Here is a 25709-nt window from a genome sequence, read left to right as displayed (position 1 = left end):
AATGTCTTCAAAGTAAGTTGCCAATATTTCAAAATAGTGGTATTTCACATAAAAACTAGATGTCTGGCATCTCTTGAATATCTGATGAGCTGACACAGGACTTGCATTTTCACCGGATGCTAACTGGCTCCATTTTGTTAGAAGGAAGGGTTTAATGTGGGTTCTCCCCGCTCTGATGTCTTAAACCAGGCCAGATTTGCACTGATATCCCAGGCCGGCCCCACAGACACGTGAATTTGCCAGTTCTGACTCACTGGGTGGTGTGAAACTTCACTGCCCTTCGGAGCCAGCTCAAGAACTGGACACTCCTTGCTGCTGTAAATATTTCCCTTGATTGATTTTCATGTTTAGAACATGTTGCAAGGAAGAGAGACTCTTTCAGACACAACTTGTTGTCTGAGAATTTAATATTTGTTCAGCACGGCTTCTGGAATACAAAAAAACCAAACTTCTGATGTGAATGAGAATGTGTTCAACTTAGTACTATTATTCGTTCAGCACAATGATACAGCAGAGGTAGGAATAATCAATAAAGAAAGGACATTTAATGAGATTTAGGAACATCCCAAAACATTGAAGCTCTCCTCAAGCATTTGATTATCTGGAGGCTTAATTATCTGTGTTTTCTACTTTAAATTAAAGAAAAGCCATAACTCAAAGTTACCAGCAGTTTAATGATAACACTCTTCAATTCAGGTTAATTAAAGCACAGCCGTAATTAGAGTGTAGTGTTGTATATCACCGGGCTGACGCATAAGTATTTTCATTACAGTAAGAATTGGCTATTCAATTTCAAGATGACAAAAAGGACGCCAAAATATATTTTAAGCTGGTTCATGTAGAAGAAAAAAGAATTGGGGAATATTCTGGGTACAATAAAGCACAGATAAAATATACAGATTTTCAGAGCAGTTTCTGTAATTATGCACCACATTAAAACAATATGCAGCCAATAACATCTTAAAGCATGAAAAGAAATGAATTTGCTCTTCCCCTGGGCTGGCAGAGTGCCCCCTTGCAGGGTGGGATCACTGCACAGGAGAGCCTGGAGTTTTCTCAGAAGCTGGGAGAACCCCCCCTTTTTTTAAAGATTTCATTTATCTATTTATTTTTATTTATTTATTTATTTATTTTTTAAAAGATTTTATTTATTTATTTGAGAGAGAGAATGAGAGACAGAGAGCACGAGAGGGGAGAGGGTCAGAGGGAGAAAAAGACCCCCCGCTGAGCAGGGAGCCCGATGTGGGACTCGATCCCGGGACTCCAGGATCATGACCTGAGCCGAAGGCAGTAGCTTAACCAACTGAGCCACCCAGGCGCCCTCATTTATCTATTTATTTTAGAGAGAGAGAGAGAAAGCCAGCAGGGTGAGGAGGGACAGAGGGAGAGGGAGAGAGAGAGTCTTAAGCAGCTCCATGCCCAGCGAGGAGCTTGATCTCACCACACTGAGATCATGACCTGAGCTGAAACCAAGAGTCCGATGCTTAACCAACTGAGCCACCCAGGGGCCCAAGGAGAGCCATTTTATGAAAAGATAAGGGAGCAGGATCCATGGATGAAATTTGAAGTCATTTCCCCTGAGAACAGAATGGGGAAGAAGGAGAAGCAGGAGGGACAGAAGACCCCCACAAGGCAAGCTTTTTACAGATTTCAAGTGGAAGGATGCTCTCTCCTGTCTAGGTGCGACCCACACCAGCTCTATCCTTGGACTTCTCTGCACTAGCCTTTTGGCTTCACTGTGTGTATCAGCAGAAGATGCAGCTTTGTTCCAAAACCAGTAACTCATATAGACAAAATGCAGTATTATTTCTAAATAGTTCATTTACATTTCCTCATTTTATCTTCATTATGATCTTGTGGCTTATATTAATAGCACTGTCCCTGGCTTATCCTGACAGGGACACTGAGACTCGGAGGAATTTGGTGCCCCTCCAAAGCCACCTAGCACCCAAGTAACAGAGCCAGGGTTATGATGCTGGGCCTGTGTAATTGAGAGCACCTTGGGGTAGTTGCTAGATGAAAGCTGGCTAATTAAGAATCTCCTGGGGAGGGGCGCCTGGGTGGCTCAGCTGGTTAAGCGACTGCCTTCACCTCAGGTCATGATCCTGGGGTCCTGGGATCAAGCCCCGCATTGGGCTCTCTGCTCAGTGGGAGTCTGCTTCTCCCTCTCCCTTTACCTCTCTGCCCTGCTCATGCTCTCCTGCTCTCTCTCTGTCAAATAAATAAATAAAATCTTCAAAAAAAAAAAAAAAGAATCTCCTGGGGAGTTTACTAAATAGAGAGATTCCTAGGCTCCAGCTGTATATTTCAATATCTGGGGAAGCTGCACCCCAATTTGTACTTTTTATAAACAAGACAGGTGATTCTGATACAAAATCTGATGACTGGGACCCCCCCCCCCCACCTCCCGCCACTGCCACCGCTTACCTCATCCCTCCACACCACAGGCTGGAGTAAACTCCCCTCATCCCTCACTGTGGGCTCAGTCACTGGAAGGTTTCTCTCTGATTTTAGCCAAATTATAGAATTAGATGTGGGCCACATGTCACAAGCTTGCCATCATTCCTGCTTCACGTGGGGTATTCTACAATGTCTAGGGAGATAGGATGAGTATACACATCACCACACCAGGCAGACCACTGACTGCTCTGCCCCCTTCCCATGCCTAATCCAAGTCAGTACAGGAAGAAGGCATTGGGGTACTGAGCCCTGTAATGCTGATGCTGGAGCAAGCAGATCAGCGCTAAGTGCCGAGAAGCCCAGGGGAAGACCAGTACAAGTCAGAACGCAGACACCGCTTGACCTTGTTGGCAACGAAGGTGGGTATGTCCTGGACCTTCCCCAGGATGCCCTTAGGTGTTCCTTTTAAGAGCCAGCAACTTCTGAGCCTCTCCCCTTCATTTGGCGTAGCTGGCTTGCCCCTGGGTTTGTGTGACAGTATGATCAAGGCAGAGGAGCTTTGGGATCTGAAAGAGAAGGTTTCTCAACACCAGAAAACCACCTGTTCACTTTCCCTCTCACTCTCCACCTTCCCCAGGGAAGCAAGTGACTGGAGGGTGCAAGGGGCCAACGCCAAGCCTGCAGGAAGCGAGGAGCTGGGGTATGAGGCCATGTTTGCCACTAAAGGGTCTTGTTTTTGCACGGTTCCCATAGTAGGATGCGGTGTAATGTCACTGGGTGACCTGTGGAATTGCAAAGACCCAGGCTCAAATCCCCATTTCAGCCACTTGGTGGATGTGTCATTTGGGACAAGATATTTGATTTCTGCATACTTCCTTCCTTTGATAGTGACCAGCTGCCTGACTTTGCACTTGATAAATAGAAATATTACTTATCTCTCAATACTAGCTAATATCCTTTTCCCTTCTCCCACCTCTCCTCTTCCCACTATCATTCCTGTCCTATGGAATACAATGTAAGCAACAAGAAAGAAAGGGACACATTGTGGCATTTCCAGGTTCTATTTATTCTTACCCTTTAGAAAAATCCTGCCGTCAGTCAGTCAGTCAGTCACCAGCCAATCAACTAGATATGTAATGAACTTAGGATATTTGTGCCATTGTACTGGGCACGGCGCCATCTCTAGAGAAATCTGCAATTAGATCTAATAAAGTATATGCACATTAAAAGATTAATAGCAATACTTATAATGACAAATAAAGAACTGTTTCCCTACAGTGGCTACCTTCAGACAATTTGCAGTCTGGCTAAGGAAAATAATGCCCATCCTCAGGGAGAATTAAGCATGCATAAGTGCTTGATGGATAAGTGTTTGAGGGGTGCACATACTAGAGGACAGAGGCAGAGACTTACAGGGGGACAGAGAGCTCCCGGTAGACTGGGGGTGACCAGGAGAGGCTTCCTGGAAGAGATGACACTTGAGCTGTGCCTTGTAAGGAGATTGGATTCAGAGAGGGGATAAAAAAGGAAGAAGATATTCTCATTGGTAGGCAATCAGGAGACTGGGAGTCACAGGATACTCTCTCCACACCCAGGTCTCTGAGGTTTTCCAAGGAGAGAAAGCTGATTTCTCCTTTAGATGGGAGGAGAGAAATCAGATTTCTTTTGACTTGTGACGTTTTCCAGGGGAAACAGCGATAGTGTTTTTATCATAAGAACTAGTAAACGTGAGGTTGCACACCCCTGCCTCCAGATAAGAAAGTGAGCACAGAGGGGAGAGGAGAGAGGTAGGGAAGGAGGAGCTGGAGGAAACCACAGGTTCTGAGGTTGGGTTGCTGCAAGAATACCATGTACCAGGGCCTGAATCTCACATGGAGGGTATTAGTCATTCATCACTTGCAAAATACAAAAGCTTAATTGTATCAGGTTTTACAGCTCAGAGGGGATTAGGACAAAACATGTATTTAAAATACAGCTTGTCTCTCTCTCTCCCCCTGCAGCTGATGAAGCAGTTAAAATTCAGATTCCATGTAGAGTATTTAATGCCTGGGGAACTTGGGGAACTCTGGTCAGATCTTCGCTTTCAGGAGCTCTGCCCTCAGCCAGGTGGTGCGGGCATGGATGCTTCTGGGCTGGTTTGAGACAGTCTGGGGGGTTGGAGGGGGATTCTCTGTACCCTCATCCAGCTGCATTCAGGGCCCCTAAAGAAGAAGAAAATCATGCTCTCATGCTGTGTTGTTTTGCATGGACAGATCTTTCCAGTGAAGCCACTTGAGGAAAATCTAAGACTGCCTAGAGAAAGCCGGGTCTCCTGTACAATGCAAACTACAGCTGGTTTAACTTGAGTTCTACGAAATCATTAGATTTTTAGGGAAGGACTTCTGAATCTGAGCCATGGAGACGAGAGAAGCTGGCAAACCTGATTGTTGCGTGATGGATTTATCTAGCCAGGCTGCAGAAATGAGCATTTTATGAGTATCTGTGGAGGGACTCAAGTCTCATCTTTAAAAAGTATTTTTTTCTCAAAAAACTGGCCCTATTCTTCCAATTACTTGAGGGGAGTTATTGTAATTAAGACAACATATATGAACACAGATGGGAATACAACATTTATGATTACTTCTACTACAGGGACCCAGAGATGACCAGTAATCTTCCTACATCTTAGTGAATGAACAAATGACCCTAAAGTCTGTTTAAACTTTTAACCAAAGGCTGTAGAGACAAGCACATCTAGAATTCTCTGCAGGAGGATCAAGGAGGCAGTTCAGTTGGAAATGGGATGCTAGGAGCTTCACTTGATGTTAGGTACGCATAACAAACACACGGTTTACATTTTGTTTCTGACTACTAATAATAGCAAAGCTTCCTAAAATGCATTTATTCATATTTTAGGCAAATGCTAATTGTCTGTATCAAAGAATGTAATTATTTCCAAATTCAAGTGCCTTAGGTGTGCTAGTGGAGATATTGTGAGTGTGTGTGTGTGTTTGGGGGGGGTTGCTGAAGCCTTCCCCCTGCTCCATCTCTATCAAAGCTACTGGGAAATGAAATCTGAACAACATCTCCATGAGCATTTTAAATCACTTCCTTTTTTCTTGCTCCTGAGTCTTATAAATCCTGTTGTTTCAAATTTCCTTTAACTAGATGTTTCCATTTCAAGAGCCTATCATTTTAAATCAAACTCCTAAATGTGAATCTTTTTCATTCTAGCCCCTAGATCCTAAAGATTTGGTTTCCCAATGCACGGTATTTACATCCGCATCTATTTCTGATTACGTGCATCAGCCTGACATCTCCAGGGTCCCTCTAGATAACTGAAGAGAGGGGCCCGCACTTTGGGGAGGGGAGCTGAGTTTGGAGGGCACCATGTGGGTACCTCTTCTCTCCTCACCCCCTCACTCCTGGGTGACCCATCTTCAACAGTCCCAAACCACATTTTCGCATACCCTCCTTGAGCACATTCGATGGTACAGGCTCTACGAAGGGTTTCTCTGCTTAATTCACATCAGCAAGCAATCTTACTAGTGAAGGGGGCTGATTTAATGGCAAGAACAATTTATGTCCCTCTGGGTAGGTAGAAACAATTGGACTCTAATTCTTAAGAGCCTTTGTTCAGGAACATCTGGGTTGAAACTACTGTAGTTAACAGATGATGCTAGCAGTAAAAAAAAAAAAAAAAAAAAAAAAAAAAGGCATTAGATAATGTCATTGTCAAATTTGGTAGACCTCTACTTAATAATTATCAAGAAAGCAATCTAACTTGTTATTACAACAGTTTTATTGCAGATTGCTGGTTTAAAACCTTTTTGTGACAAGTGGCATTTTTTTCTGGAAAAAAGTCATTTCTGTTCCCCTGTAATTATTTTCACAACCAGCAACGACTTCCTGCTTTGGACATATTGGGACATTTTATTTTAGAAACCAAGAATTAAATTGCTGCTGTTTATCACGTTGCAGAGGCTTTCTTGGTTCTTTCTTACACCCTCCCTCACCCTAAGCTCCTTTCTTATCCCGCCCCAGTCCTATATATGTGGAGACACTGAGTAAAGCCCTAAGAAGGACTCTAAGAGCTGTATGAGCAAAGCCCATTTTGCTTTACCAAAAACAATGGTGTTGATGATACAAATAAATATTTCATCTCAGGACATCAATTCTGAGTAGTTTGAAGACAGGTTCTGGGGAGTGAACCCCTTTTAACAGGATCTGTGGAGAGTCCCAAAGAAAGACAAACTGCTGTCTGGATCTTAGAATTGTATTTGCATTTTGGCGTATTGATTCGAGGCAAACATTAGATTCCCAAAGTGTATCACCGCTATTATTTCTTTCGACATCCTTCTTTTCCAATTTCTCTGCTTCTCATGAACAAGTTAAGAGGCATCTTGTTTCATGATTTGATGCTCAACTCCCAAGCCTTCTCTGCTTAGACTTTCCTAGTTGACTACTTTATCTCTTAATGTGTGCTTCCAGCAAGTCATGAGATTCTGCCCTCCATTCATTCATACGTTTATTTAATCAGCATGTATTGAATGCTTACCCTTTGCACTTTGCAGAATGCCAGGGAGACAAAGCATGCGTCTTGCCACGAAGAAGCTCAACTAGAGGGCAGAGAGACGAGTAAACAAGTGATTATCACACCACACACTGGCACCCCTATTCACTGGCCTTGGTCTATTCTTATCTCCTGCTACCTCTGCTGCAGCCTTAAGCCAAGCTCCCTGGACATTGGCTAACTCTCTGTGGCAGGATCTGACAGAAAACTGGGATTTTATTTTTAATTTTTAAAAATTTATGTTTTTAAAAATTTTATTTATTTATTTGACAGAGAGACAGCGAGAGAGGGAACACAAGCAGGGGGAGCAGGAGAGGGAGAAGCAGGCTTCCCGCGGAGCAGGGAGCCCGATGCGGGGCTCGATCCCAGGACCCCGGGATGATGACCTGAGCCGAAGGCAGCCACTTAACAACTGCGCCCCGAAAACTGTGATTTTTTAGAAGGAGGGGACATAGTGCAAGATCTGTGTTTTGTGGACCTGCAGAAGGTACTTGTTATGGCAGAGGTTAAAAACTTAGATGCCTTTTTGGGGCAAGCCACAAAGAGAGAAGGCTGAAGAGATAGGCTACCTGGGGAGTGCTGGGGACTGTAGCATATTGGAGAGCACGTGTCCCATCCAGAAGGGTCAGTGCTTTAAAGCTCCAGTCCCTTTAAGCCAAACAGAATATGGCTCCAGTGTGGCCACTTATGATTTATCAAGGAAGGCTGAGAGGCTAATTTTTATATGAAATCACCTGTTAGTATCAAATTCTGGGTTTTTAAAAATGCTGTACTGACCAAGGCTCCATGCTGGGCTTCTGGACACACCCTCTCATTGCCTTTGTTCTTCTAAGAAGTATTTGTGCAACACACCACACTGAGATTTGATTTTTGCTTTTGGCCTTTCTTCCCAAAGGCCATTTGATCTGGAGCAAGTTGCCCCTCTTTGGACCTGAGTTTGTCATCTCTATGAGAAGTACAGCCCCAGCAAGTCTTGAAGGGCCTGCATCTGATAATCCATGGTTGGGGCGCTGTTTGCATGTAATTGCTTTGTGGACATCACTCTGTCCTTCTCCTCTCCACTTTGGCCAGTGAGTAAAGGCTAGCTTTGGGTCAAAGAGTGTCTTAAAAAGAGGCTTTTATGAAGCAGTATAGAACCATCTTAGATATGGATTTGGAAGTTATGAAAGAGGACTCAGATCTCCTGGTCCACCGTGCTAGCTAAGGAATGTGCACGAGGCTGCATAGATTTTATTGACTTTCCTGCATTAGAAAGCTGCTATCTTTTTGAATCAAGTTGGTAAATGGCATCGTAGTACCTAGGAAGACATAATTCACCATTACTATGGACTACTTCTTTGCTTCTACCAACAGGATCAGGTCATTAAAAGCAATTAAGATCCACGATCCCATGAACCACAGAGTCCCAAATCAGAGTGGCCAATCACTCATGCGATATCAGCATATTGGCCTCTTCATGATCTGTGCTAAATTAAGATCGGCCTTCTCCTTGAGATTTTGGCATTTAGTTGCTATTTACATTAGAAAGTGGTTACCTAATCTGGTAATTTGGTTCAACAAATATTGCATAAGCCATCTGATATTTTAAACAATTTAAGCTCCAGGAGTAACAGTCCCATAAAGGGTGCGTGTTAACAGTACTTTATGGAACATAAATTAAGAAGAGCATTTTTCCAGCTGTAGTTGGATACTTGGGTTGGTGTTTCAGCAAACTGCATAATCAGCACAAAGCCCAGGTCATTAGAATCGGCTGGCAGGAATCGGCAAACCTGCAAATCACCAGGAGAGCCCAAATACACCTAGATGAAGTGGTCCTTTGAAATCTCACTGTCTGTTGAAAGCAATACAGGAGACCATGACCTCACATGCAGGCGTGAGCAATTGGTCTTATTGCCACTGGAGAGTATGAGGCCTTCACCAACCCCATCGCTTTTCTATTTGCAACCAGCTAAAGGCCTCCCATTTCACTTAGAATAAATCGCAGACTGGCAGACTTGTTGCTGTAGCCAGCAGTCTTCACAAACTTGCTCTTGCCTAGCTCCCTGCCCTAATCACTGTCACTTGTGACTTTGCTCACTCGGCTGCAGTCTAGTTGCCCTTGTTGCTGATCTTCAGACATCCCGAGTTCCTCCCTGCCTCGGGACCCCTGCATTTGTTGCTTCCACTCCCTGGAAAGATTTTTCGCCAGATTCTTTCATTGCCTGCCTCTTCTCCTCACCTCCTGTGCTCTAGCTTTACTTTCTCAGAATGGTCCTCCTGGACCATTGCAGATAACACCCCTTCCCAGTTACTCTGTTTTGTTTGGTTGGTTTTTTGTTTGTTTGTTTGTTTGTTTTTATTGGAATATAGTTGACACACAATGCTACATTAGTTTTAGGTGCACAGCATAATGATTGGACGATTCTGTATGTTATACTATGTTCACCACAGGTGGAGCTTCCATCTGTCATCACACATTGCTGTGACAATACCATTGAGTATACTCCCTATGCTGTGTTCATCCCCAGCCTCATTCAGTCCATAGCTAGAAGCCTGGACCTCCCACTGCCCTTCACCAATGTTGCGCATCATCCTACCCTCTCCCCTCTGGCAAACATCAGTGTGTTTTCCATATTTATGGGTCTTCCCAGTTACTCTGTGTCCTCTTAGGTTGTTTTGTTTTCTGCATAGTGCTTTTCCTCATCTGGAAATTTATTATTTATTCACTTCTATATTTGCTTATTATCTATCTCTCCCAGTACAAAATAGGCTTCCCTGGAGTTAAAGATGTATGTCCTGCCAGATACTAGCTGGAGACCTTGGGCAAGTTACATGGGCTTTCTGAGCCTCAGGTTCGTCACCTGTAATATAGAGATAGCTGTAGAAGTCAGAATACCTGGGGCCCACTCTCCCTCTCAGGGATATTGTGGGGATTAAATGAGAGCACCAGGAATGACCTCGCCTTGTGACCCAGTGTATCCTCCCCCTTACGGAGCTACAGCTCAATGACCAGGTCACTTCTCAACCTGTCAGTCAGCCAGTGTTTCATCATCCAAAAAGTCCTTAAAACAAATGCTCATTATAGAAACTTATCATATGTAATGTAATTCTTTTGTGTGTGTGCTTTTATTTCTATGAGTATATAAATAATATGTTTTCACCTAATTGTATCATTATTTACATGTTTGTATCTTCATATTATTTGTTAATCTTATACCTTGAATATTCTTCAAAAAGTCATTTTGAATGCTAAAACTATATTATACCATCCTTTACTTAACCATTGCTTTATTATTGGACGTTTAAAAGGTTGCCTTTTTTTTCTCTGTATAAATATTACTACCTTGAACATCTGTATGCATGAATACCTCACTGGACCTTTTATTATTGTCTTAGAACCCCACTAAGTGGAAATCACACATTTTTTGAGCTTCTTTGTCTGTGGTTCCCTGTGCAGCCCTATAGGGATTCCATATAAGTCCCAAACTCTTAAAGAAGCCACACTGGTTGGAGAGATGACGTTCCGGCACAGACTGCAATGGGGAGCAACCACAGCCAGTTTGCAGTTGGGGAAGAGCTGAAGGAGGTTGTGGCAGACAAGGGCGCTGGAGGAATTCTGGGAACGGAAAACCAGAAGCGGGGGGCGGGCTGTAGCAGAGCTGCACAGAAGGCTGGATTTGGCGGGGGCTTGGGAGGGAGGGTCGGGAGAAGAGAAGGCATTTGGGGTAGGAATTGCCTCCATGAAGGCATGGAGTCAGGAGCAAGCCAGCCTCAGAGCAGGCTGGGCTGCTGATGAGAACACCGGACAGCTGAGGTGAGGCAGCTCAGATGGGGTCAGAAGTGACGGTGCCCACAGTTATGTGCTGGGCAGTTACACGGAGGCTAAGGATTATTACCATCATTCCGAGCACACGGGGGTCTGCTCGGAGCAACAATATGAGCCATTTGTACAAAAGACCGAGATGGAATCCAAATAACAGGTCCAACTGCTCCAAATACCTCCCTCCCTCTGCAGTTAACATTTTACTACCCGACCGAGTAACTAATGAATCTGGCCCAGCATAAATCCCCAGGCACAAATCCCTGCTTGGGGTCTGTGTCTAGACATCCAGACCTGAGTGCAATTTGCACTTTGAACATTCAGCGCCTTATCACTTGCAAGAAATCAGGTTTAATGGGGAAGATGGGGAGGTGTCACTCCCACCCCCTCCCTTTGGCACAGTGACTGTGGAGTGAGGGTCCCCGGGATAATGAGTGCATCAGGCGGTGGAGAGGTCGTAATCATGTTTGTTATGTGGCTCTGGCCTTTCAGAAGCACTGACGGGGAGGTGTCTCCATCTCATTGCAGGCTGTGTTTTGTGAAGCTCAAGCTCCTAATGATAGCCATTGAGTACAAGTCCGCCAACCGAGAGAGCCGGTAAGTTCGCCACAGCCCAGTGGCCGGCTGACATTTATGAGATGGTGAGAGTGCTTTCGGAGCGCTCGGTCCACCCGCTTCTTTCTTACACATTATTGACGTGCTTGGACCCCTGATGTGACACATCTCTGACCCTTGGGCACATCTCAGGGCATGCCCAACCGCCACTTCTATTGCAGACCCACCTGCCATCCCAAGCCCCACTGGGCATTCCGAAAGTGTTTCTCCAGAGGACAGTGATGAGACATCCAGATCTCCACCTGATTGGGCCAACTTACACTTTTCGCCCTCTCTGCACAAAACCAGGGACAAGCCCTGTCCTCAAACCCCTGTTTACTGTCGTGAGCACGAAGCAGGTGGATTCTGGCCTCCTTCACAGCAGGGATGGGGCAGGACTGTGATGGGACACACCAGCTCTCTTGATAGCCAAATTACAAGCAGCCTATTGTGTACCATATGTGCTTTTCCCGGTGCAACCGAAATCCAGGTGGCAGAATATCAGCTTCATGTAAATTAGCCAGGAGAGCAGGGCTCAGAGGCAGGAGCCCTCTTTATTTATTTATTTTGCACTTAATTATGTACAGATCAGGCTGATGAGGGCCTGGGTCTGGTTGAAATAGAAAACAGCCCAGTCAATATATGAGTTCACACTGGAAGAAGGAAGCATCCCATTAACAGGGGAGTTTGCTGATGCAGGACTGTATGCATTACAGATAAAATAAAGACGATTTTTTTGCTCCCCAATTTTTATCAATGGGTTTGGAAGAAAGAGCTCATTGAGAACTACGTGGGCTTTTGTCCTCTAAGATGACATCCGGGTTTGTTCCTAGCTATAGTAAATAAGTCTTCCAGTGGCATAGTGTGGAGTACAGATCCTCTCCAACATGTGCCTTAATATGTTGAGTGCAGGGCAAGACTAGAAGGTGCCTGCTATCACCATCTAAGGAGTTTTCATTATTTGGATGAATAACTCAATGAAGCCAGACTTCCAAACATACAGTCTGCGTCTCTGACAAACAAAACCAAACGAAAACCAAACCAAACCAAACCAAACAAAACGAGAAGACACTGGATTGTGAGCAAGTCAATCCAATGTTCTCTGTTACCTTAACCACCAGATCAGATTGCTCACAAAGTCAATCTGATCAAAGGCTAAGCTATTTGGAAAACCCAAATCAACCAAGAGGAAATAAAAATGGTAGATTTGGTGGCCAGGTGTAAAACATGGCCGTAGCAGTTAATAATTATGTATAGATAAGGTTTTCTTTTTTGTGTTGGCAAAGTGAAGAATATTATGTGCAAAAAAATGGGAGCCGGAGTCCTGGCTCTTTGCTGTTCAACAGAGAAAGTGGGGGTTTCTGGGATTACTGCTTTCCCATGTGGTGGCCAGTAGTCACCTTTGCCTGTGGAGGGGGCAACATGTATCCTGGGTTTTTGCCAGTGATATTCTTCATGTTGCCACATCAGTAAATCTGTGTAATTCAGTCTTCTCTCTTTATCCCTTTTGTGCATCTTTCAGAAAGTGTCATGGTGTGGATGGCGTTAATGCCATATAGCGCCTCTTGACCACCCTGGTATAATTTCATGGCAGGAGTCTGCCCCCTGAACCTTGACCAGTCATCTCCCACCTGCCACCTTTTGGTCACAGGGAGGGAGAGAAAAAGCCTGTTAATGGTTCAGTGTGAATCTGCTGTCACTATTCTAAGAAAAATAACTAAGAGCCTTCCCTGAAGACAAAGTCTTTTCTTTGATGGACCCTCCAACTAACTCACAAATCTGAGATGTTTTCAACAAAGCCATATTTGTAGATACAGATTTTTAGATTTTTTTTTCCTTTCAGAAAAGAGCGGAAAGGACTTGTTTGGCTTTGTTTTTGGCTTTCTGTGTGCCGTTACCGACTTTAATCCCCTCATGTGGCTTGGTCTCAGTGTGGAAGCACATTGGTTCTTGTGGAAAAAGGTGTGTTGGAGGGAATGTGGATCATGCCTCTGAGAAAACACCAAACTTCTCAAACACAATATCCATACTAAAAAAAAATTGAGTTTTTGACCCTTCCCAAGATAAGAATTTTGTTTTTTTTTTTCCCTTCATTAAAGAATTTCCCATTTCCTTCCCTCTCCCATTTTCTAAGTGGCTGGGTGTTAGGATTCGGAGAACCCAGCCTCTCCTTTCCCAACCCCTTGCCCCCAGCCTGTGTTGAACTACCTCCTCTGTTGTTTTACCCCATGACGCTGTTTTTCCATGCTCTGCTGAAAAACCTTGTTTTCACATGCATCCTTCAAATAATTTGAAACAAAGGTTTTGTTCCTTCTTTCCTTCTGGTGTCAGTCAATTTATTATCAAATTGTTTGATTTTAAATTCTTTTCTTGTCGTTTTGCAGAAGCCGAAAGCGGTATGCGCTCTTCGTTAACCTTCCTCCCAACCCCCACCCGCTATCTTCACTGCTAACCACAGGACTAACCATTTGCCAAGAATTCAGGAAGATAGAGATTATATATATGTATACACATACATATAATCTCATTCCCTTGTCTATATATATATATATATATACACATATATATATTTATTTATTTATAGTTAAACCCCTCTCCAACTAGAGCACAGAGAAATTGAAAGTAGCATATTGCTTTTCTTGTTCAGTTGGTTGATTCTTTTGGATGACGCACTAACTTCTTTGCAGGAGACCTAAAAACCCAACAGGTACAATCCCTGTGTTCCGTCATGGCACCGATGATGGGAACCAGAGCCATCAGTGTTGAGAAGGAGGATGCTCCTCTCCAGCCCCTGGTGTCTGTTTCTGTCCTGTCCTGATGTGTCTCGGTGTCCACCAGGCTCTGTGGTGCCATCTGTCTGCATACCACATCCACATTCCCAGTGACTTCCTCCTCCCCATGTCCGGTTTCCCGTTGATAGAGCAGGATTCATGTCCTTTTATCCACAAAACAGAGACCAAGCTCAACTAACACTCAGCTTTTTTTTCCCCTTACACTTATTTTGATGATAACATTTTGCATCTCTTATTTCTTGGGCAGGACTCTGTACAGACTTAGAACACCTGCTACCAAATCGCCCGATCATCACATTTGGTTTAGTGAATGAGTACCGTTTATTGAGATGGACTCATGGCTTTGTTTTTTCCCTCCTGTGTTTGGGCACATTTCTTACTGTGAAGTTTCTCTGCTTTCACCATGTGACATCACCCTGTTTTGCTCTGATTTCTGTTGCATGAAGCATGACCAAATCCTCATCGACAGCATTTTCTTTTAACTTTTTCGGTTAATATTTCCAGTGTAGTTTTTCAATAACGTGTTCTCTAAAACAATACTGTTGAAAACATACTATGGAGATGCCTTTGTGTTCATCTTCTCAAGAGTTGTTTCTCTCCGTGGTTGGAATCACTGTCACGTGTTCGTGTTTGTAATTGTGTGTGTGTGTGTGTGTGTGTGTGTGTGTGTGTGTGTGAGGTGAGGGTATTTGTCTGGAACTCTTTCCAAAGTCCGATTTCTTCTGTGATTTTTGGACTAGATGTATGACATTAGAGGTGGCTTCCTGTCAGTTTGGTATTATTGATATGATCCAACTGCGAGAAGTTACTGCAACACTTCGCATCTTCAAAGGTCCACAGTGGTTGCACCTCTGCTGTTGACTTTTGGCCTTTGAGTCCTTTTATCTTGTGATGGAGGCATGTTGTGATGTAGCATGACTTGTCATAAAGTGTACCACACAGTGACATGGCTTGCTCCCAGAGCCAAATAGCCGCCATTGTCCTTCCCAAATGAGCCATCTCTTCCCCATCCCCTGTGGCTACTGTTTTCTTTATGTGTCAAATATATTTTTAAATGCCAGTTCTAAACCCATTGTGATGGGTTCAGGCAAAACAGTTCCTTGCCCATGTCATTGGCGGACCGCAGTGGCAGGCATTTGAGTCTGACCAACTGGGAGCAATCTTTACTATGCTGTCTCTGCGTGAGCGAACTGGGTTCAAGTATATTGAAGCATGGAATACACACTGTGTCTCCTACATATATTCTCTAAGTAAAAGTGTGTGTGTCTAGTTGTGTGGGACTCCAGCAGCATACATTTGAAAGCCTAGAAAAAATTGAAAAGTTCCAGAAAGGCAATTAGATTTGAGATTTGGGGTTTCTGTAGGCTGTGCCCTCACACAGCCCATAAACCACAGGGCAGTTGTGCTCCTGAGAGGGGAGACAATTGGCTCAAAGTCCCTCCCAATAGCAATCATATATGACCATGGGTGGTCAAAGAGGCCACTCCCCAGTGGCGTGATTCATCTGGGCACGGCGTGAACTGAAATCTTAGGTGGTTCTTATTCCCTTGCTCTAGTTAATGAAGTCCCATTAGCTTGCTAGACACAGATATAATTATCATGTTATCAAGTAAAAACTCTATTCTCATGTGACTGATAATTTTGTAATTGTTCGGGGAATGGTACATTACACCTACCAAAAATTGAGGGGGGGTGGAGGAGAAATACACACCCATCATATCTACCCATAATGGATAAAGGATTCCTTTAAAAAATATGGTTCAGTTGAACTATTCATCATTGGTTGTCTCCAAAAACAGCAAACAAGTAAAGTTTATGATGATTGAAGAAGGAATAAGTAGATGTTTCCTAGTTGTTACGCATAAGTGGTTGAGAAAAGGAATAAATCATTTTGCCCCGTCAAGCCCCAAATCTCCAACTTGACTAAAGTTCAGCAAGACATACACAATGAAATGCATTGTAGCTTGAGGCCTGGACCTCCCCTCCCAGAGGAACCTGACAGGGACATTTCTCTATTGAACTGAGCCCTGCTAGCCAGTTCTATGTTCTGGTGTTTTAGTTTGGAAACCTATTTCAACTCTAAGTGAGTGGTGCTTTCAATATTGAAATCAATTGCTCCTACTCCGCAAGTGGCTAGCTGTTTATGTATTTGTATATTTACATTTTTGTACTTAGTGCATCTGGGAGATTGTTAGCTCACTTGCCAACCCCCTAGAAAAGGTGTGGTGGCTCCTTTAGTAGTCCTGACTGGTAAGAATTGCTACTCAGTTTTCGAAAGAACAGTTGTGACTACCTTTCTCCTTACTGGAGAGGGAAAGGAACACTTTTGGAGCTGAGACCAGTGATTTATATTTTTCATTCATTCCACAAGTAGTTGAAAAGTGCCTATTGCATACAGGGCTCTAAGCTGGCTACTACGAGAAACTTATTTACAAAAATAAATAAAATATGATCATGCTTTTCATTCCTCTTTTCAACTATGCGTTCCCCACAGAAAATATGTATTTGTTTCCTTATAGTGGGCAAAAAGCCAAAGAATCAGTCTAGATAAAAAAGTAGTCTGAGAGCCAAAGAAAAAGAGAGAGCAAGAATTCTCCGGGAAGGAGCTACATAAGCCCTTTGCCTCCAGCTGCCACTGAATGTTTTCTGTTGAAATTAGCAAGGTCATAGAAGAAAGAGGATAATTTATATGTTCCTTGAGATGAGGGAAAGTCCATCTTTGCCAAGATGTCTCTATTGGAATTCTGCTAATTGATATATGGACTTTTTCTTAGAGATTCTCTTGATTCTTCACATGACATATCTTGAAGTTTATCTCTCTGGTAAGCTAGTGAATTAGGCAAAATTGGAACCAAGGACTGATTTAACATGATGCCCAGGGAGGGAGACTTCTGGCAGTCATAAGAGCAAAACAAACTTAATGTTGGATATTCTTTCAAGAGAGCAAAGACCATTGGAAAGATTTACATATTCCCAGTAGGAGGTCAATAACCCATTCTGAGGGTAGTAGGCACTTTGCTGGGAAAAAAATTACTTCTGTCTAGGATCCTTATGTCTTTTATATTTTCAAAAAGAGGAGGATTAATGTTTTATTTAAATTTTCTAGATTTGGCGTGTGTATAGAAGACAATGTCTACAGTATTGGAGAGAGTAACACATTTCCTCAAAGAGTCTTTGAAACCTTGTACCCTGACATAGGGAGTATTATAGGCAGTGGGCTCTGGAATCAGGGGCACATGTTTCTCTAACCAAACCCTTAAATATATGAGTGGAATCCAGCACAGTGAAGATTCTTATGTATCTAGATTTCTTTCCTTCATTATTCTCAAGATCTGGGCTGGTTCTTTCAATTCCCACCCAAAAGGCTGCCTTCCCCTGATCTGGATAGCTGCTAATGTGAGCCTACAGCCTCACACATCATGTAAAGAGATGATTTAAAGCTTCCTACCCCTCCTTAAGCCCTCTCCAAAAGAGAACCAGAAGGCACCCTGGAATCACACGGGCAGTGATGTCTTGGAAGTGCATAAGGTTTGAGGAACAGATAGACACTCCACTCTGTAGGAAAAAGCCAGTCCAAATTAGCCCATCTCCAGATGTTATAGAGGGATGTAATGTTTTGGATACTGCAGTCAGTGAAAAGGTCTTTCAAATGCCAATAGGGGGCCTCCTGGTAATTTATTAGCACCAAGGACAAAATGGGGAGCTGAGACCACGTGAGAGATTGTTTGCTTCTCATTTAGTTGTTTTAATAACCATGCTTACTATTAATAGTGAGCATGCATTAAGGACCTACTATGTGGCAGTCACTTAGCACATGGCACGTACTTTAATTCTCTTAGTAACACCGTAGGCTAGAGATTATTCACTCCATTTCACAGAGAAGGAGAATGAGGCTGAGTGGCATCCACTTGCCTCAGGCCAGGGTCTGAACTCCTAGGCCTGACACATACACCTGCTCGCTTAACCAGCGCTTAACCAGATTTGAACACAAATCTGCCTTCCATCAGTGCCCCAGATCTTTCCTCGCCACCACACTACCTTGACTAAAGCAGGCTTGCAGGCTGTAATAAATGATCTCAACCTGCAGTCTCTGGGATGACAATCCCAATTCTCATTGTAAGCCAATTCTTGTTCACTGTTGATAAAGAACAGAGGAAATGAAAAGAAACTTCTCATTGATAGGAAGCTTGCTATCACTGTCGTCCTCCCGTGACACAGTGGGCTTGATCACTGGAGTGCAATTAATGAAGCATATAATGTAAAAAAGGATTCTGTGCAAGGCTTGTTTTGCACATATATGTCACCAAGACATTGATGAGTGTCAAATTTCCCCTTTTGAATTGCATCGTTGAAATCATGATAGGATTTTTTTCACTCAGAAGCTTTTTTTACGCTCTTATATAAATACATATCAAAATGTAGATTTTCCCAGCTTTCAGAAATTAGCTTCTTTAGACACCATACATACCCAGAATTTTTCATGTATGTCCTTGTACACTATTCTGGAATGTACGGTTCTTTACCCTGTAACTTCATCTCATTTTGAACAGGATATTTTGATAAGGAGCCCTGTGTTCCATTCCATGGGGCCAGCTAAAGAAAATCTGGTAATTCCATTGAAAACGAAATACACTTTTGTCTTTTTTTTTCTTGCAGTAATAAATAATAAGAGTAACAATAACCAATATGCATTGAGCCTTCAGTGCATCATCTTGCTTAATCCTCTGAAGAAAGACTATGATTATCATCCTCATTGTAGATGAGGATATTGAGTTTGAGGGAGATTTAGTAATTTGCCCAAAAGCCAGACAGCTACTAAATGGTGATGCTGAAATTTGGGTGCAATTTCTGATCACAGAGCCAGGGCATACAAGTACGCCTTACAGCAAAGGGGGTAAGAAAGTGTGCAAAATCCAGCATTCTGCCCTTTTGCAACATCACATTTAATTGGCTTTGAAAAAGGAGTCCATCTAAGCTGTCTAAGCTCTGACCCTTTCCCCTCGTGATCGTGAGAAGTCAGAGGGCTGTTAAACCAACGTAAAGAATTGGCAGGGGGGTAATTAGGAGGTGCCTGTCCAGTGCCACTGCTCATTGCAAGCTGTTGCTATTAGTGTGGTCTGCTGCTTCCTGATTTGTGAAGAATCTCATTGTAGCCTGTGGTTCTAGGGCAGAACAGACCAATCATCATGGTCCCTGCCTATTATTTAGTGTTAATAACAGTGATGACACAGGATCGGTTTCCTTCTGTCAGGTCTCGTTATGGGTAATAGTGGATGTTCTTGAGACCACAAACAATTATTTTGCCATAATACTCCACTCTGAGTCCTCCTGGCAGAGCAAAAGCTCACCTGGGTCCTCCCTGTGTTGCTGCAGACGCATGACTCTGTTGGCCACAGCACTTTCCCAGAGCGGTTTTGCCAGCAGTAAAAAATTACATGTTAATTACCATCCTCCATTTTGATTGTCTTAGATAGTTGAGGACTTCCTTTAGCCTGCTTCCAAACATCTATTACCTTGAAGTTGGCTTTTCAGATCAGAGAATACCTTTGTTGTATCTATTCCTGCATTCACAGTACCCCAATTCCCTGTCCATTAAGCCCAAAGCCTTTCAGTCTCTTTATCATACATTCCTGCATTCTGTTCTTGATCTGCAGAAAATTAAACTTGTTTGTTTCACCCATTTATTAGATTAGGATACATGTATCTCTTTTGTCAGTCCAAGCACAACTTGGTCAGCTAATCTACTTATAACACTTTGAAATAGGACAGTGTATATTTAGTTCCATACTTCCCTGCAAGGGGAAGGTTTTTGTTTGTTTGCTTGTTTTTAGGGATGATTTGCATTTGTTTTATAATTACAGTTTGCCCCAATCAGGAGGTACCAGACACACACTTCATTCAAACACTCCCTTGCATTTTGGTAAAAGCAGACTGGAATCATTTCCAACTGCTGGCATTTTTCTTTTTCACTGTTTGGGTAGATCCAATTTGTTCTACATAGGCTGCACGCAGAGTCCACTTACATGTCTTTACCAACGTCGTGCAGATGTAATGTTTGCTTCTGCATTGGTTACAGTTGTCATGTACCATTCCCTGCAGTAATACGTGTATATGCGTATGTTTCTGGATGCACATAGGGGTCCCATTAATGCTCTGTCATCTAACAGAAAATTGTTATAGCAGTAGCTTTATTAGACCAATCACATTCAATGTTGACCATTAACACAAGTTTCCAAAGGGCTACATATCATATCAGAAGCCCATGATGGCTACCCCATTATATACCCCCAACCCTGAAACCTAGATGTGCTTTGATTTCTGCAACTGGGAGTATGCCAACCTGGGAACTGAGCAGCAGAGCTTTATGATGGCCTTATCCACTTAAATGTCTGGGACTGTGGACATCAAGCTCTACACAACACCTTTGGGAAAAGCATTAGACTAGTGGGCCCCCTATAAAATTAACAGTATAGTGTAGCCTTCAAGGTTTTATTCAGAACATGACCTCACAAATGTGTCTTCTTTGTTTGTTTTTGTTCACTGAGCAGTATATTAATTAATCCTGGAAACCATCTTAAGATCCAAGAAGGTACTTTAGGATTTTTCATCGCAAGTGATGCCAAAGAAGTTAAAAGGTAAGAGTTCATATTTATCTGCCTTCCTTTCTGGCCCAGCCATAGACATCTTGATCCACCATAATGGGCATGCTTTCCATATGTATAGGGCCCTAACCCCAAAAGTTCTTAACATGTCCATGGGTATCAATGGTGCCAAGTCTTGGGAAAAAGAGACTAGTCTTTCAAATGCTTCCATGAACTCCTCTTCACATAGTTGATTCCACATCTTTGAATTAGAGTAACAGTATTTTAGAACTAGGAGGGCCTAGTTAACTGCTCCTTCATTTTCCAAGGGAGGAAACTGAGTCCCAGAGAACTGAAGCAATTGTTCAGGGTCAACCTGATTCTTGATGACTGAGAACAACATAACACAGGACAACTGGTTCCTTGTCTAGTACTTTTGACCTAATATCCAGGCAGATTTACTCGAGTATTATCAGCTTTCTAATCTAAGTGCCAAATGGAATCTCAAAAGGTTTGGATTAATTTCAGATGAAATATTCTGTTAGCTATATTTCTATTTGTGGCCTTCTAGGTAAGTAGTTGAAGTTGTCAGATTCAATTCTTAAGCCCCTGTAGGTACAGCCCAGGATTTCATTGACCTCAATGTTTTACGACACTTTTATTAGTATCCTTAAACCTGTTTAAGCAGCCTAGGAATCATAGGGCTCTTTGGAGAACACCATGGAATATTGTTATATTGAGTCTATGCTATGAACTCTGAAAAACCTATTAGCAGAAAATGCGGCTCAGCAGTCCGACTTTAACAATGAGGTTACTTAGAATATTTCAAATAAATGATTAATTGTGAAAGGTCTATAATTATTTTTGGAAGCCTATTGTTTTCATGTAATGAGTTTCCACTCAAGGCCAGGCCTGTGCTAAGTAAGGGTTCTGTGTTCGTTATTGCCAGTCCTCAGAATAACCTCATAAAGTGACTCTTCTAAAACCCTTGGGGCTTTGGTTTCCTCATCTGTAAGGTTGAGATAAATGATTTGTCCAAGGTTAGCACATAAGCAAGTGGCACAGCCCGGATTGGAAATGGTCTTTCCTTTTTCCCAAACCCACACTTTCTACGAAATTAAATAATACTAGCAAATTCTTTTTTTTTTTTTTAAAGATTTTATTTATTTATTAGAGACAGAGAGCACATGAGAGGGGGGAGGGTCAGAGGGAGAAGCAGGCTCCCTGCCGAGCAGGGAGCCCGATGTGGGACTCGATCCTGGGACTCCAGGATCATGACCTGAGCCGAAGGCAGTCGCTCAACCAACTGAGCCACCCAGGCACCCAATACTAGCAAATTCTTATGTAGAGTTTAATAGGTGCCAGCCCTGCTCTAAGTACCAGGTGCCATGAACTCACGCCATCCTCTCAACAACCTTGTGAGATAGGTAGCCTTACTGTTTTCATTTTCCACATGAAAAGACTGAGGTGCAGATTGGTGAACTAACTTGCCCAAAGCCCCACTGCTAAGGAGTAGTAAAGCCAGGATCGAAAACCAGGAAGTCCAGTGCCAGAGCTTACCTTCTTAATTCTTTGCCAAGAGGTGAGCCTGATGAGCTGAGCACAGAACTAGGATATTTGACAGCTGATGCCTATTACTTTTTTCCTCTTCATCCACTCTTGCAAACTAGCCATACTAGTTATAAAAGCTTTTAGGGGGGAAAAAAGTTGGTGGAGAAGCAAAAAAAAAAACCACAGAAAAACAAAAACAAAAAAACAACAAAAAAGAAAAATTCTTTCAACTGAGCTAATGGCTTAAGTTTACTTCTACAAATTGGGAAAGAACTGCCATTATTCAGATGGGGACAGGAAAACCTTCTAATCCAGTTCATGGATCCTGCCTGTTCTTCGGGAGTACCTTGAGAACTGGGTTCACCTGAGCAGAAAGTGGGGGTGAATGGGACTGAAGCCCCCCCACCCAGGTCCCCTGGAATAGAAGGTTATACTCACATCCAGACTGCGAGACACACAAGCAGCATCTCAACACCATGTATGGGGGTAGGGGAGGGGGGCGTGCTGGGGAGCACAGCGGCGCCGTAGATCACGTGTACCTCCCAGATAGCAAATATAACACGGAGCTCCCATTTGTGTAATTCTATTTCCTATTGCATCTCTCACTAATGAATGTCGCAAATACCAGGCGGTCCAAAAAACAAATTACCTCCTGTATTAGGGAGTGCAATATGTCTCATTTCAGTGCTTTATGGTATTCACAAATACATGCTGACACAAATCAGCTACAACACAAGCCTGTAATTTTCCATAGCGTGTGATGTGTCTGAGCAACCGCTGTCAGTTAGGGGATTTCAAATAGATGAAGACTGCAGAAAACCACAGAAAGGGCCTTGGTGATTTGAATGAAACTAAACAAGTTTTGTAAAAATGGAAAAGTTGATTATGATGATCCAGGATTGAGTTTGTACCCTCTCCTACAAACAAGCAACCAAAGAAGCTAATGGATTTTAGCTCACAGAAACTTTCAGATGCAGAGGAAAAGAGGAGTGAAACCATCCGTTCCAGTCTTAGAAAGGTCACTTCGGGATGAACTTTTGATCACTTGTCCCCTATTCCTTGCCACTAAATATTTTCCTTTTCAAATGACCTTGGCCCATAGTCCGTGATGTAGGAATCACAAAATGGTACCCCATTGACTCAGTTTGGCTTGCAGACAGGATTTATTTGATTCACAATTTTAACAAATAAATGAGTTGCCAAGAGGAAGACATCATCAACTTTTATCTAAAAATCCCTATTCCTGGTTTCTCTTGAAAAACTTGGCAGATCTAACATTACTGGGCAGCAATCTCACACTCATTCATCCATCAAATGTCTGCAGGTCACTCACTTTAGAGAACACTCCGTACCAGGTGCCAGGGAAGCAGTGGTGAACAACGAAGTCCTTGCTCTCAGGGGCTCATGTTCTAGGGAGGAGAGAATTGCAGTTTTGTTTATTTATGGTACATTAATCAAAGAATTAATGCAACTGGGGCACTGATTTAGATTGTGTGTGAGGGCTGCTCTGAAGGAGCCACATTTGAGCACAGATGGAGGTGATGGGAAAGAGTCTGTCATACAAAGATTGGAGGGGAAGAGGAGACAGGTGGGGACAGTGTTGTGTGCAGGGAGCCAAGGGAAGGAAAGTGTCTGATGGAGTAGTGTGGGGAGATGAGGTAAGAGAGAAAGGCAGGGCTGGCTCTCATAGGACTTGATACAGGGGTTGGGTTGTTATAAAATGGAGTCATTGATGGTTTTAAGCTGGGGGTGATATAGTCTGATTTACATTATTGAAAGGTCTTTCCCTTCCATTATAAAGAATGAGATGTAGTGCCACAGGAGAAGGGGGCCCAGAGACAGGGAGACTGCATAGTGTAGGCGAGGGAGAATAACGTGGGCTAGGCTGGTGAGTGGAGGTGCAGACAAAGAAGACTGATTCAGAATATATTTTACTAGAGAGTCTATAGGGCCCACTGGTGGACTGCATATAAGAAGTGAGGGGGAAAAAAGAGGAATCAAGAATGGAGCCTAGATTTGGAGCTTATGTAATTGGGTGGTTGTTGGCTCCCCACCTTACTGAGATGGGGAAAGCTGGAAGAAGAGCAAGTTTGGGGTGTAGGAAATTAAGAATTCTGTTTGGCTATGTTAAGTAGGAGATATGTACAAAACATGCACATAGAGTAGTCATAAAGGCAGATCTAAGATTCTGGAGTCTGGGGGGAAAGATGGGGGCTGGAGGTGTCAGTTTGGGAGCTGTATCAGGGAGGGTCTTGGCCAGAAACAGATGATACACCTAAATGAGAAAAGAGAGGAGAGTTTTATGAAGGGACCATATAAAGTTGTGGGCAGAGAGTTAAGGAAAACCAACAAGGGATGGCAAAGCACCTGAGAGCTAGAAACAGAGTGGAGCCATTCTCAGCCCTGAATCTACAGCGTCAAGGGGAAGGAGAGCTATCAGAACCTGGAGAGAGAGGTTGTAGTGTAGGAAAGGCTGCCTGGCAGGAGGTGGGTGCTCTGTAGTGTGCAGAGGGGGCCACCACCAATTCATGACCCAGCAGGGAGGAACTCTCCCTTCCCATCCTCCAGTCTCCTGCTGGCTCCTCTGATTGGCTGGACACAACAGGAAACCAGAGGACAAAGACACCCTAAAGACAGGCTTTCTGGGGTATGGATCGGGTCTTCTTGGTGATGCATGTTTCAAGTTCACCAGCTGAGGGCCACTTGATGAAGGGGTGGGGTGAACAGGAGAGGAAGTGGGGAGGAGAGCAGAGAGGGTTGAGGTGGAAGGAGGGGATATGCAGTAGGCCTGAGGGGTGTGAAAAGTCCTCTGGAATCTGTGGCCATGGATTTGAAGTGAGATCAGTCAGCACGGTTGTGTTTCCTTTCCTGAGCTCAGCTGCTCAGGTGCAGGTGTGCGATAAGGTGGGGGCTTTGCCAGGTGGGCATGAGAGAGGCAGAGATGGGTGGGGAAGAGCATGATGCTTGCGAAGAAGTGCTACTTGGCAAAACTCAGCTGGCAAAACTTAGATACTGTGCTCCCTCTGGGTGGGAAATGTGTCTCCAGGACTGCAGACCAGAGACCCCACTCCCACCCCCGCTCCCTGGCCCCATCTCACTCATTATCTTTACCTTTATTTTCAGAATCTAGCTTTAATTCATGAAGTAATCCACTTGATCTTCTCGACAGTCTACTCAGACTCATCACTGTTTCATCATCTCTTTATTAGAGATTTCTTTAAGACCTTGAGCTTTGGGACTAGGCTGTGTGGACTTGAATCCTGGCTCTGCATGACCATGGGCAGGTCATGTAACCTCCCTGTGCTTCAGTTTCCTTATCTGTAAAACAGAGATAATCATTACTCCCTCAAAGGGTTGTTTGAGAATCAAATTCATTAATACTTATAAAGTGCTTAGAATAGCACCTGGCCTATAGTCTGTGCTCTATAAATGTTCCCTGT

General features: G+C 43.3%; 1 protein-coding gene across 14 annotated transcripts in view; it reads left to right on the top strand.

The window, feature by feature from the left end:
* KCNMA1 (potassium calcium-activated channel subfamily M alpha 1) overlaps window positions 1-25709 on the top strand; it is a 725292-nt gene that overhangs the window by 567297 nt on the left and 132286 nt on the right. For 13 of the 14 annotated variants that reach the window (XM_035022513.1, XM_035022505.1, XM_035022592.1 and 10 more), the window contains 2 exons: window positions 11280-11348; window positions 20686-20772. In XM_035022513.1, coding sequence (XP_034878404.1) covers window positions 11280-11348; window positions 20686-20772 — 156 coding nt within the window. Of the gene's footprint in view, window positions 1-11279; window positions 11349-14384; window positions 15675-20685; window positions 20773-25709 lie in introns of those variants that run through there. The other variant, XM_035022558.1, reaches the window with a different exon arrangement.

This window comes from Mirounga leonina, unplaced genomic scaffold, assembly GCF_011800145.1.
Source record: "Mirounga leonina isolate KUSES-001 unplaced genomic scaffold, KU_Mleo_1.0 Mir_114, whole genome shotgun sequence".
In the NCBI taxonomy this organism is placed as follows: domain Eukaryota; kingdom Metazoa; phylum Chordata; class Mammalia; order Carnivora; family Phocidae; genus Mirounga; species Mirounga leonina.
The sequence above is the reverse complement of the archived record's forward strand: the minus strand, read 5'-3'. Positions and strand labels throughout refer to the sequence as shown.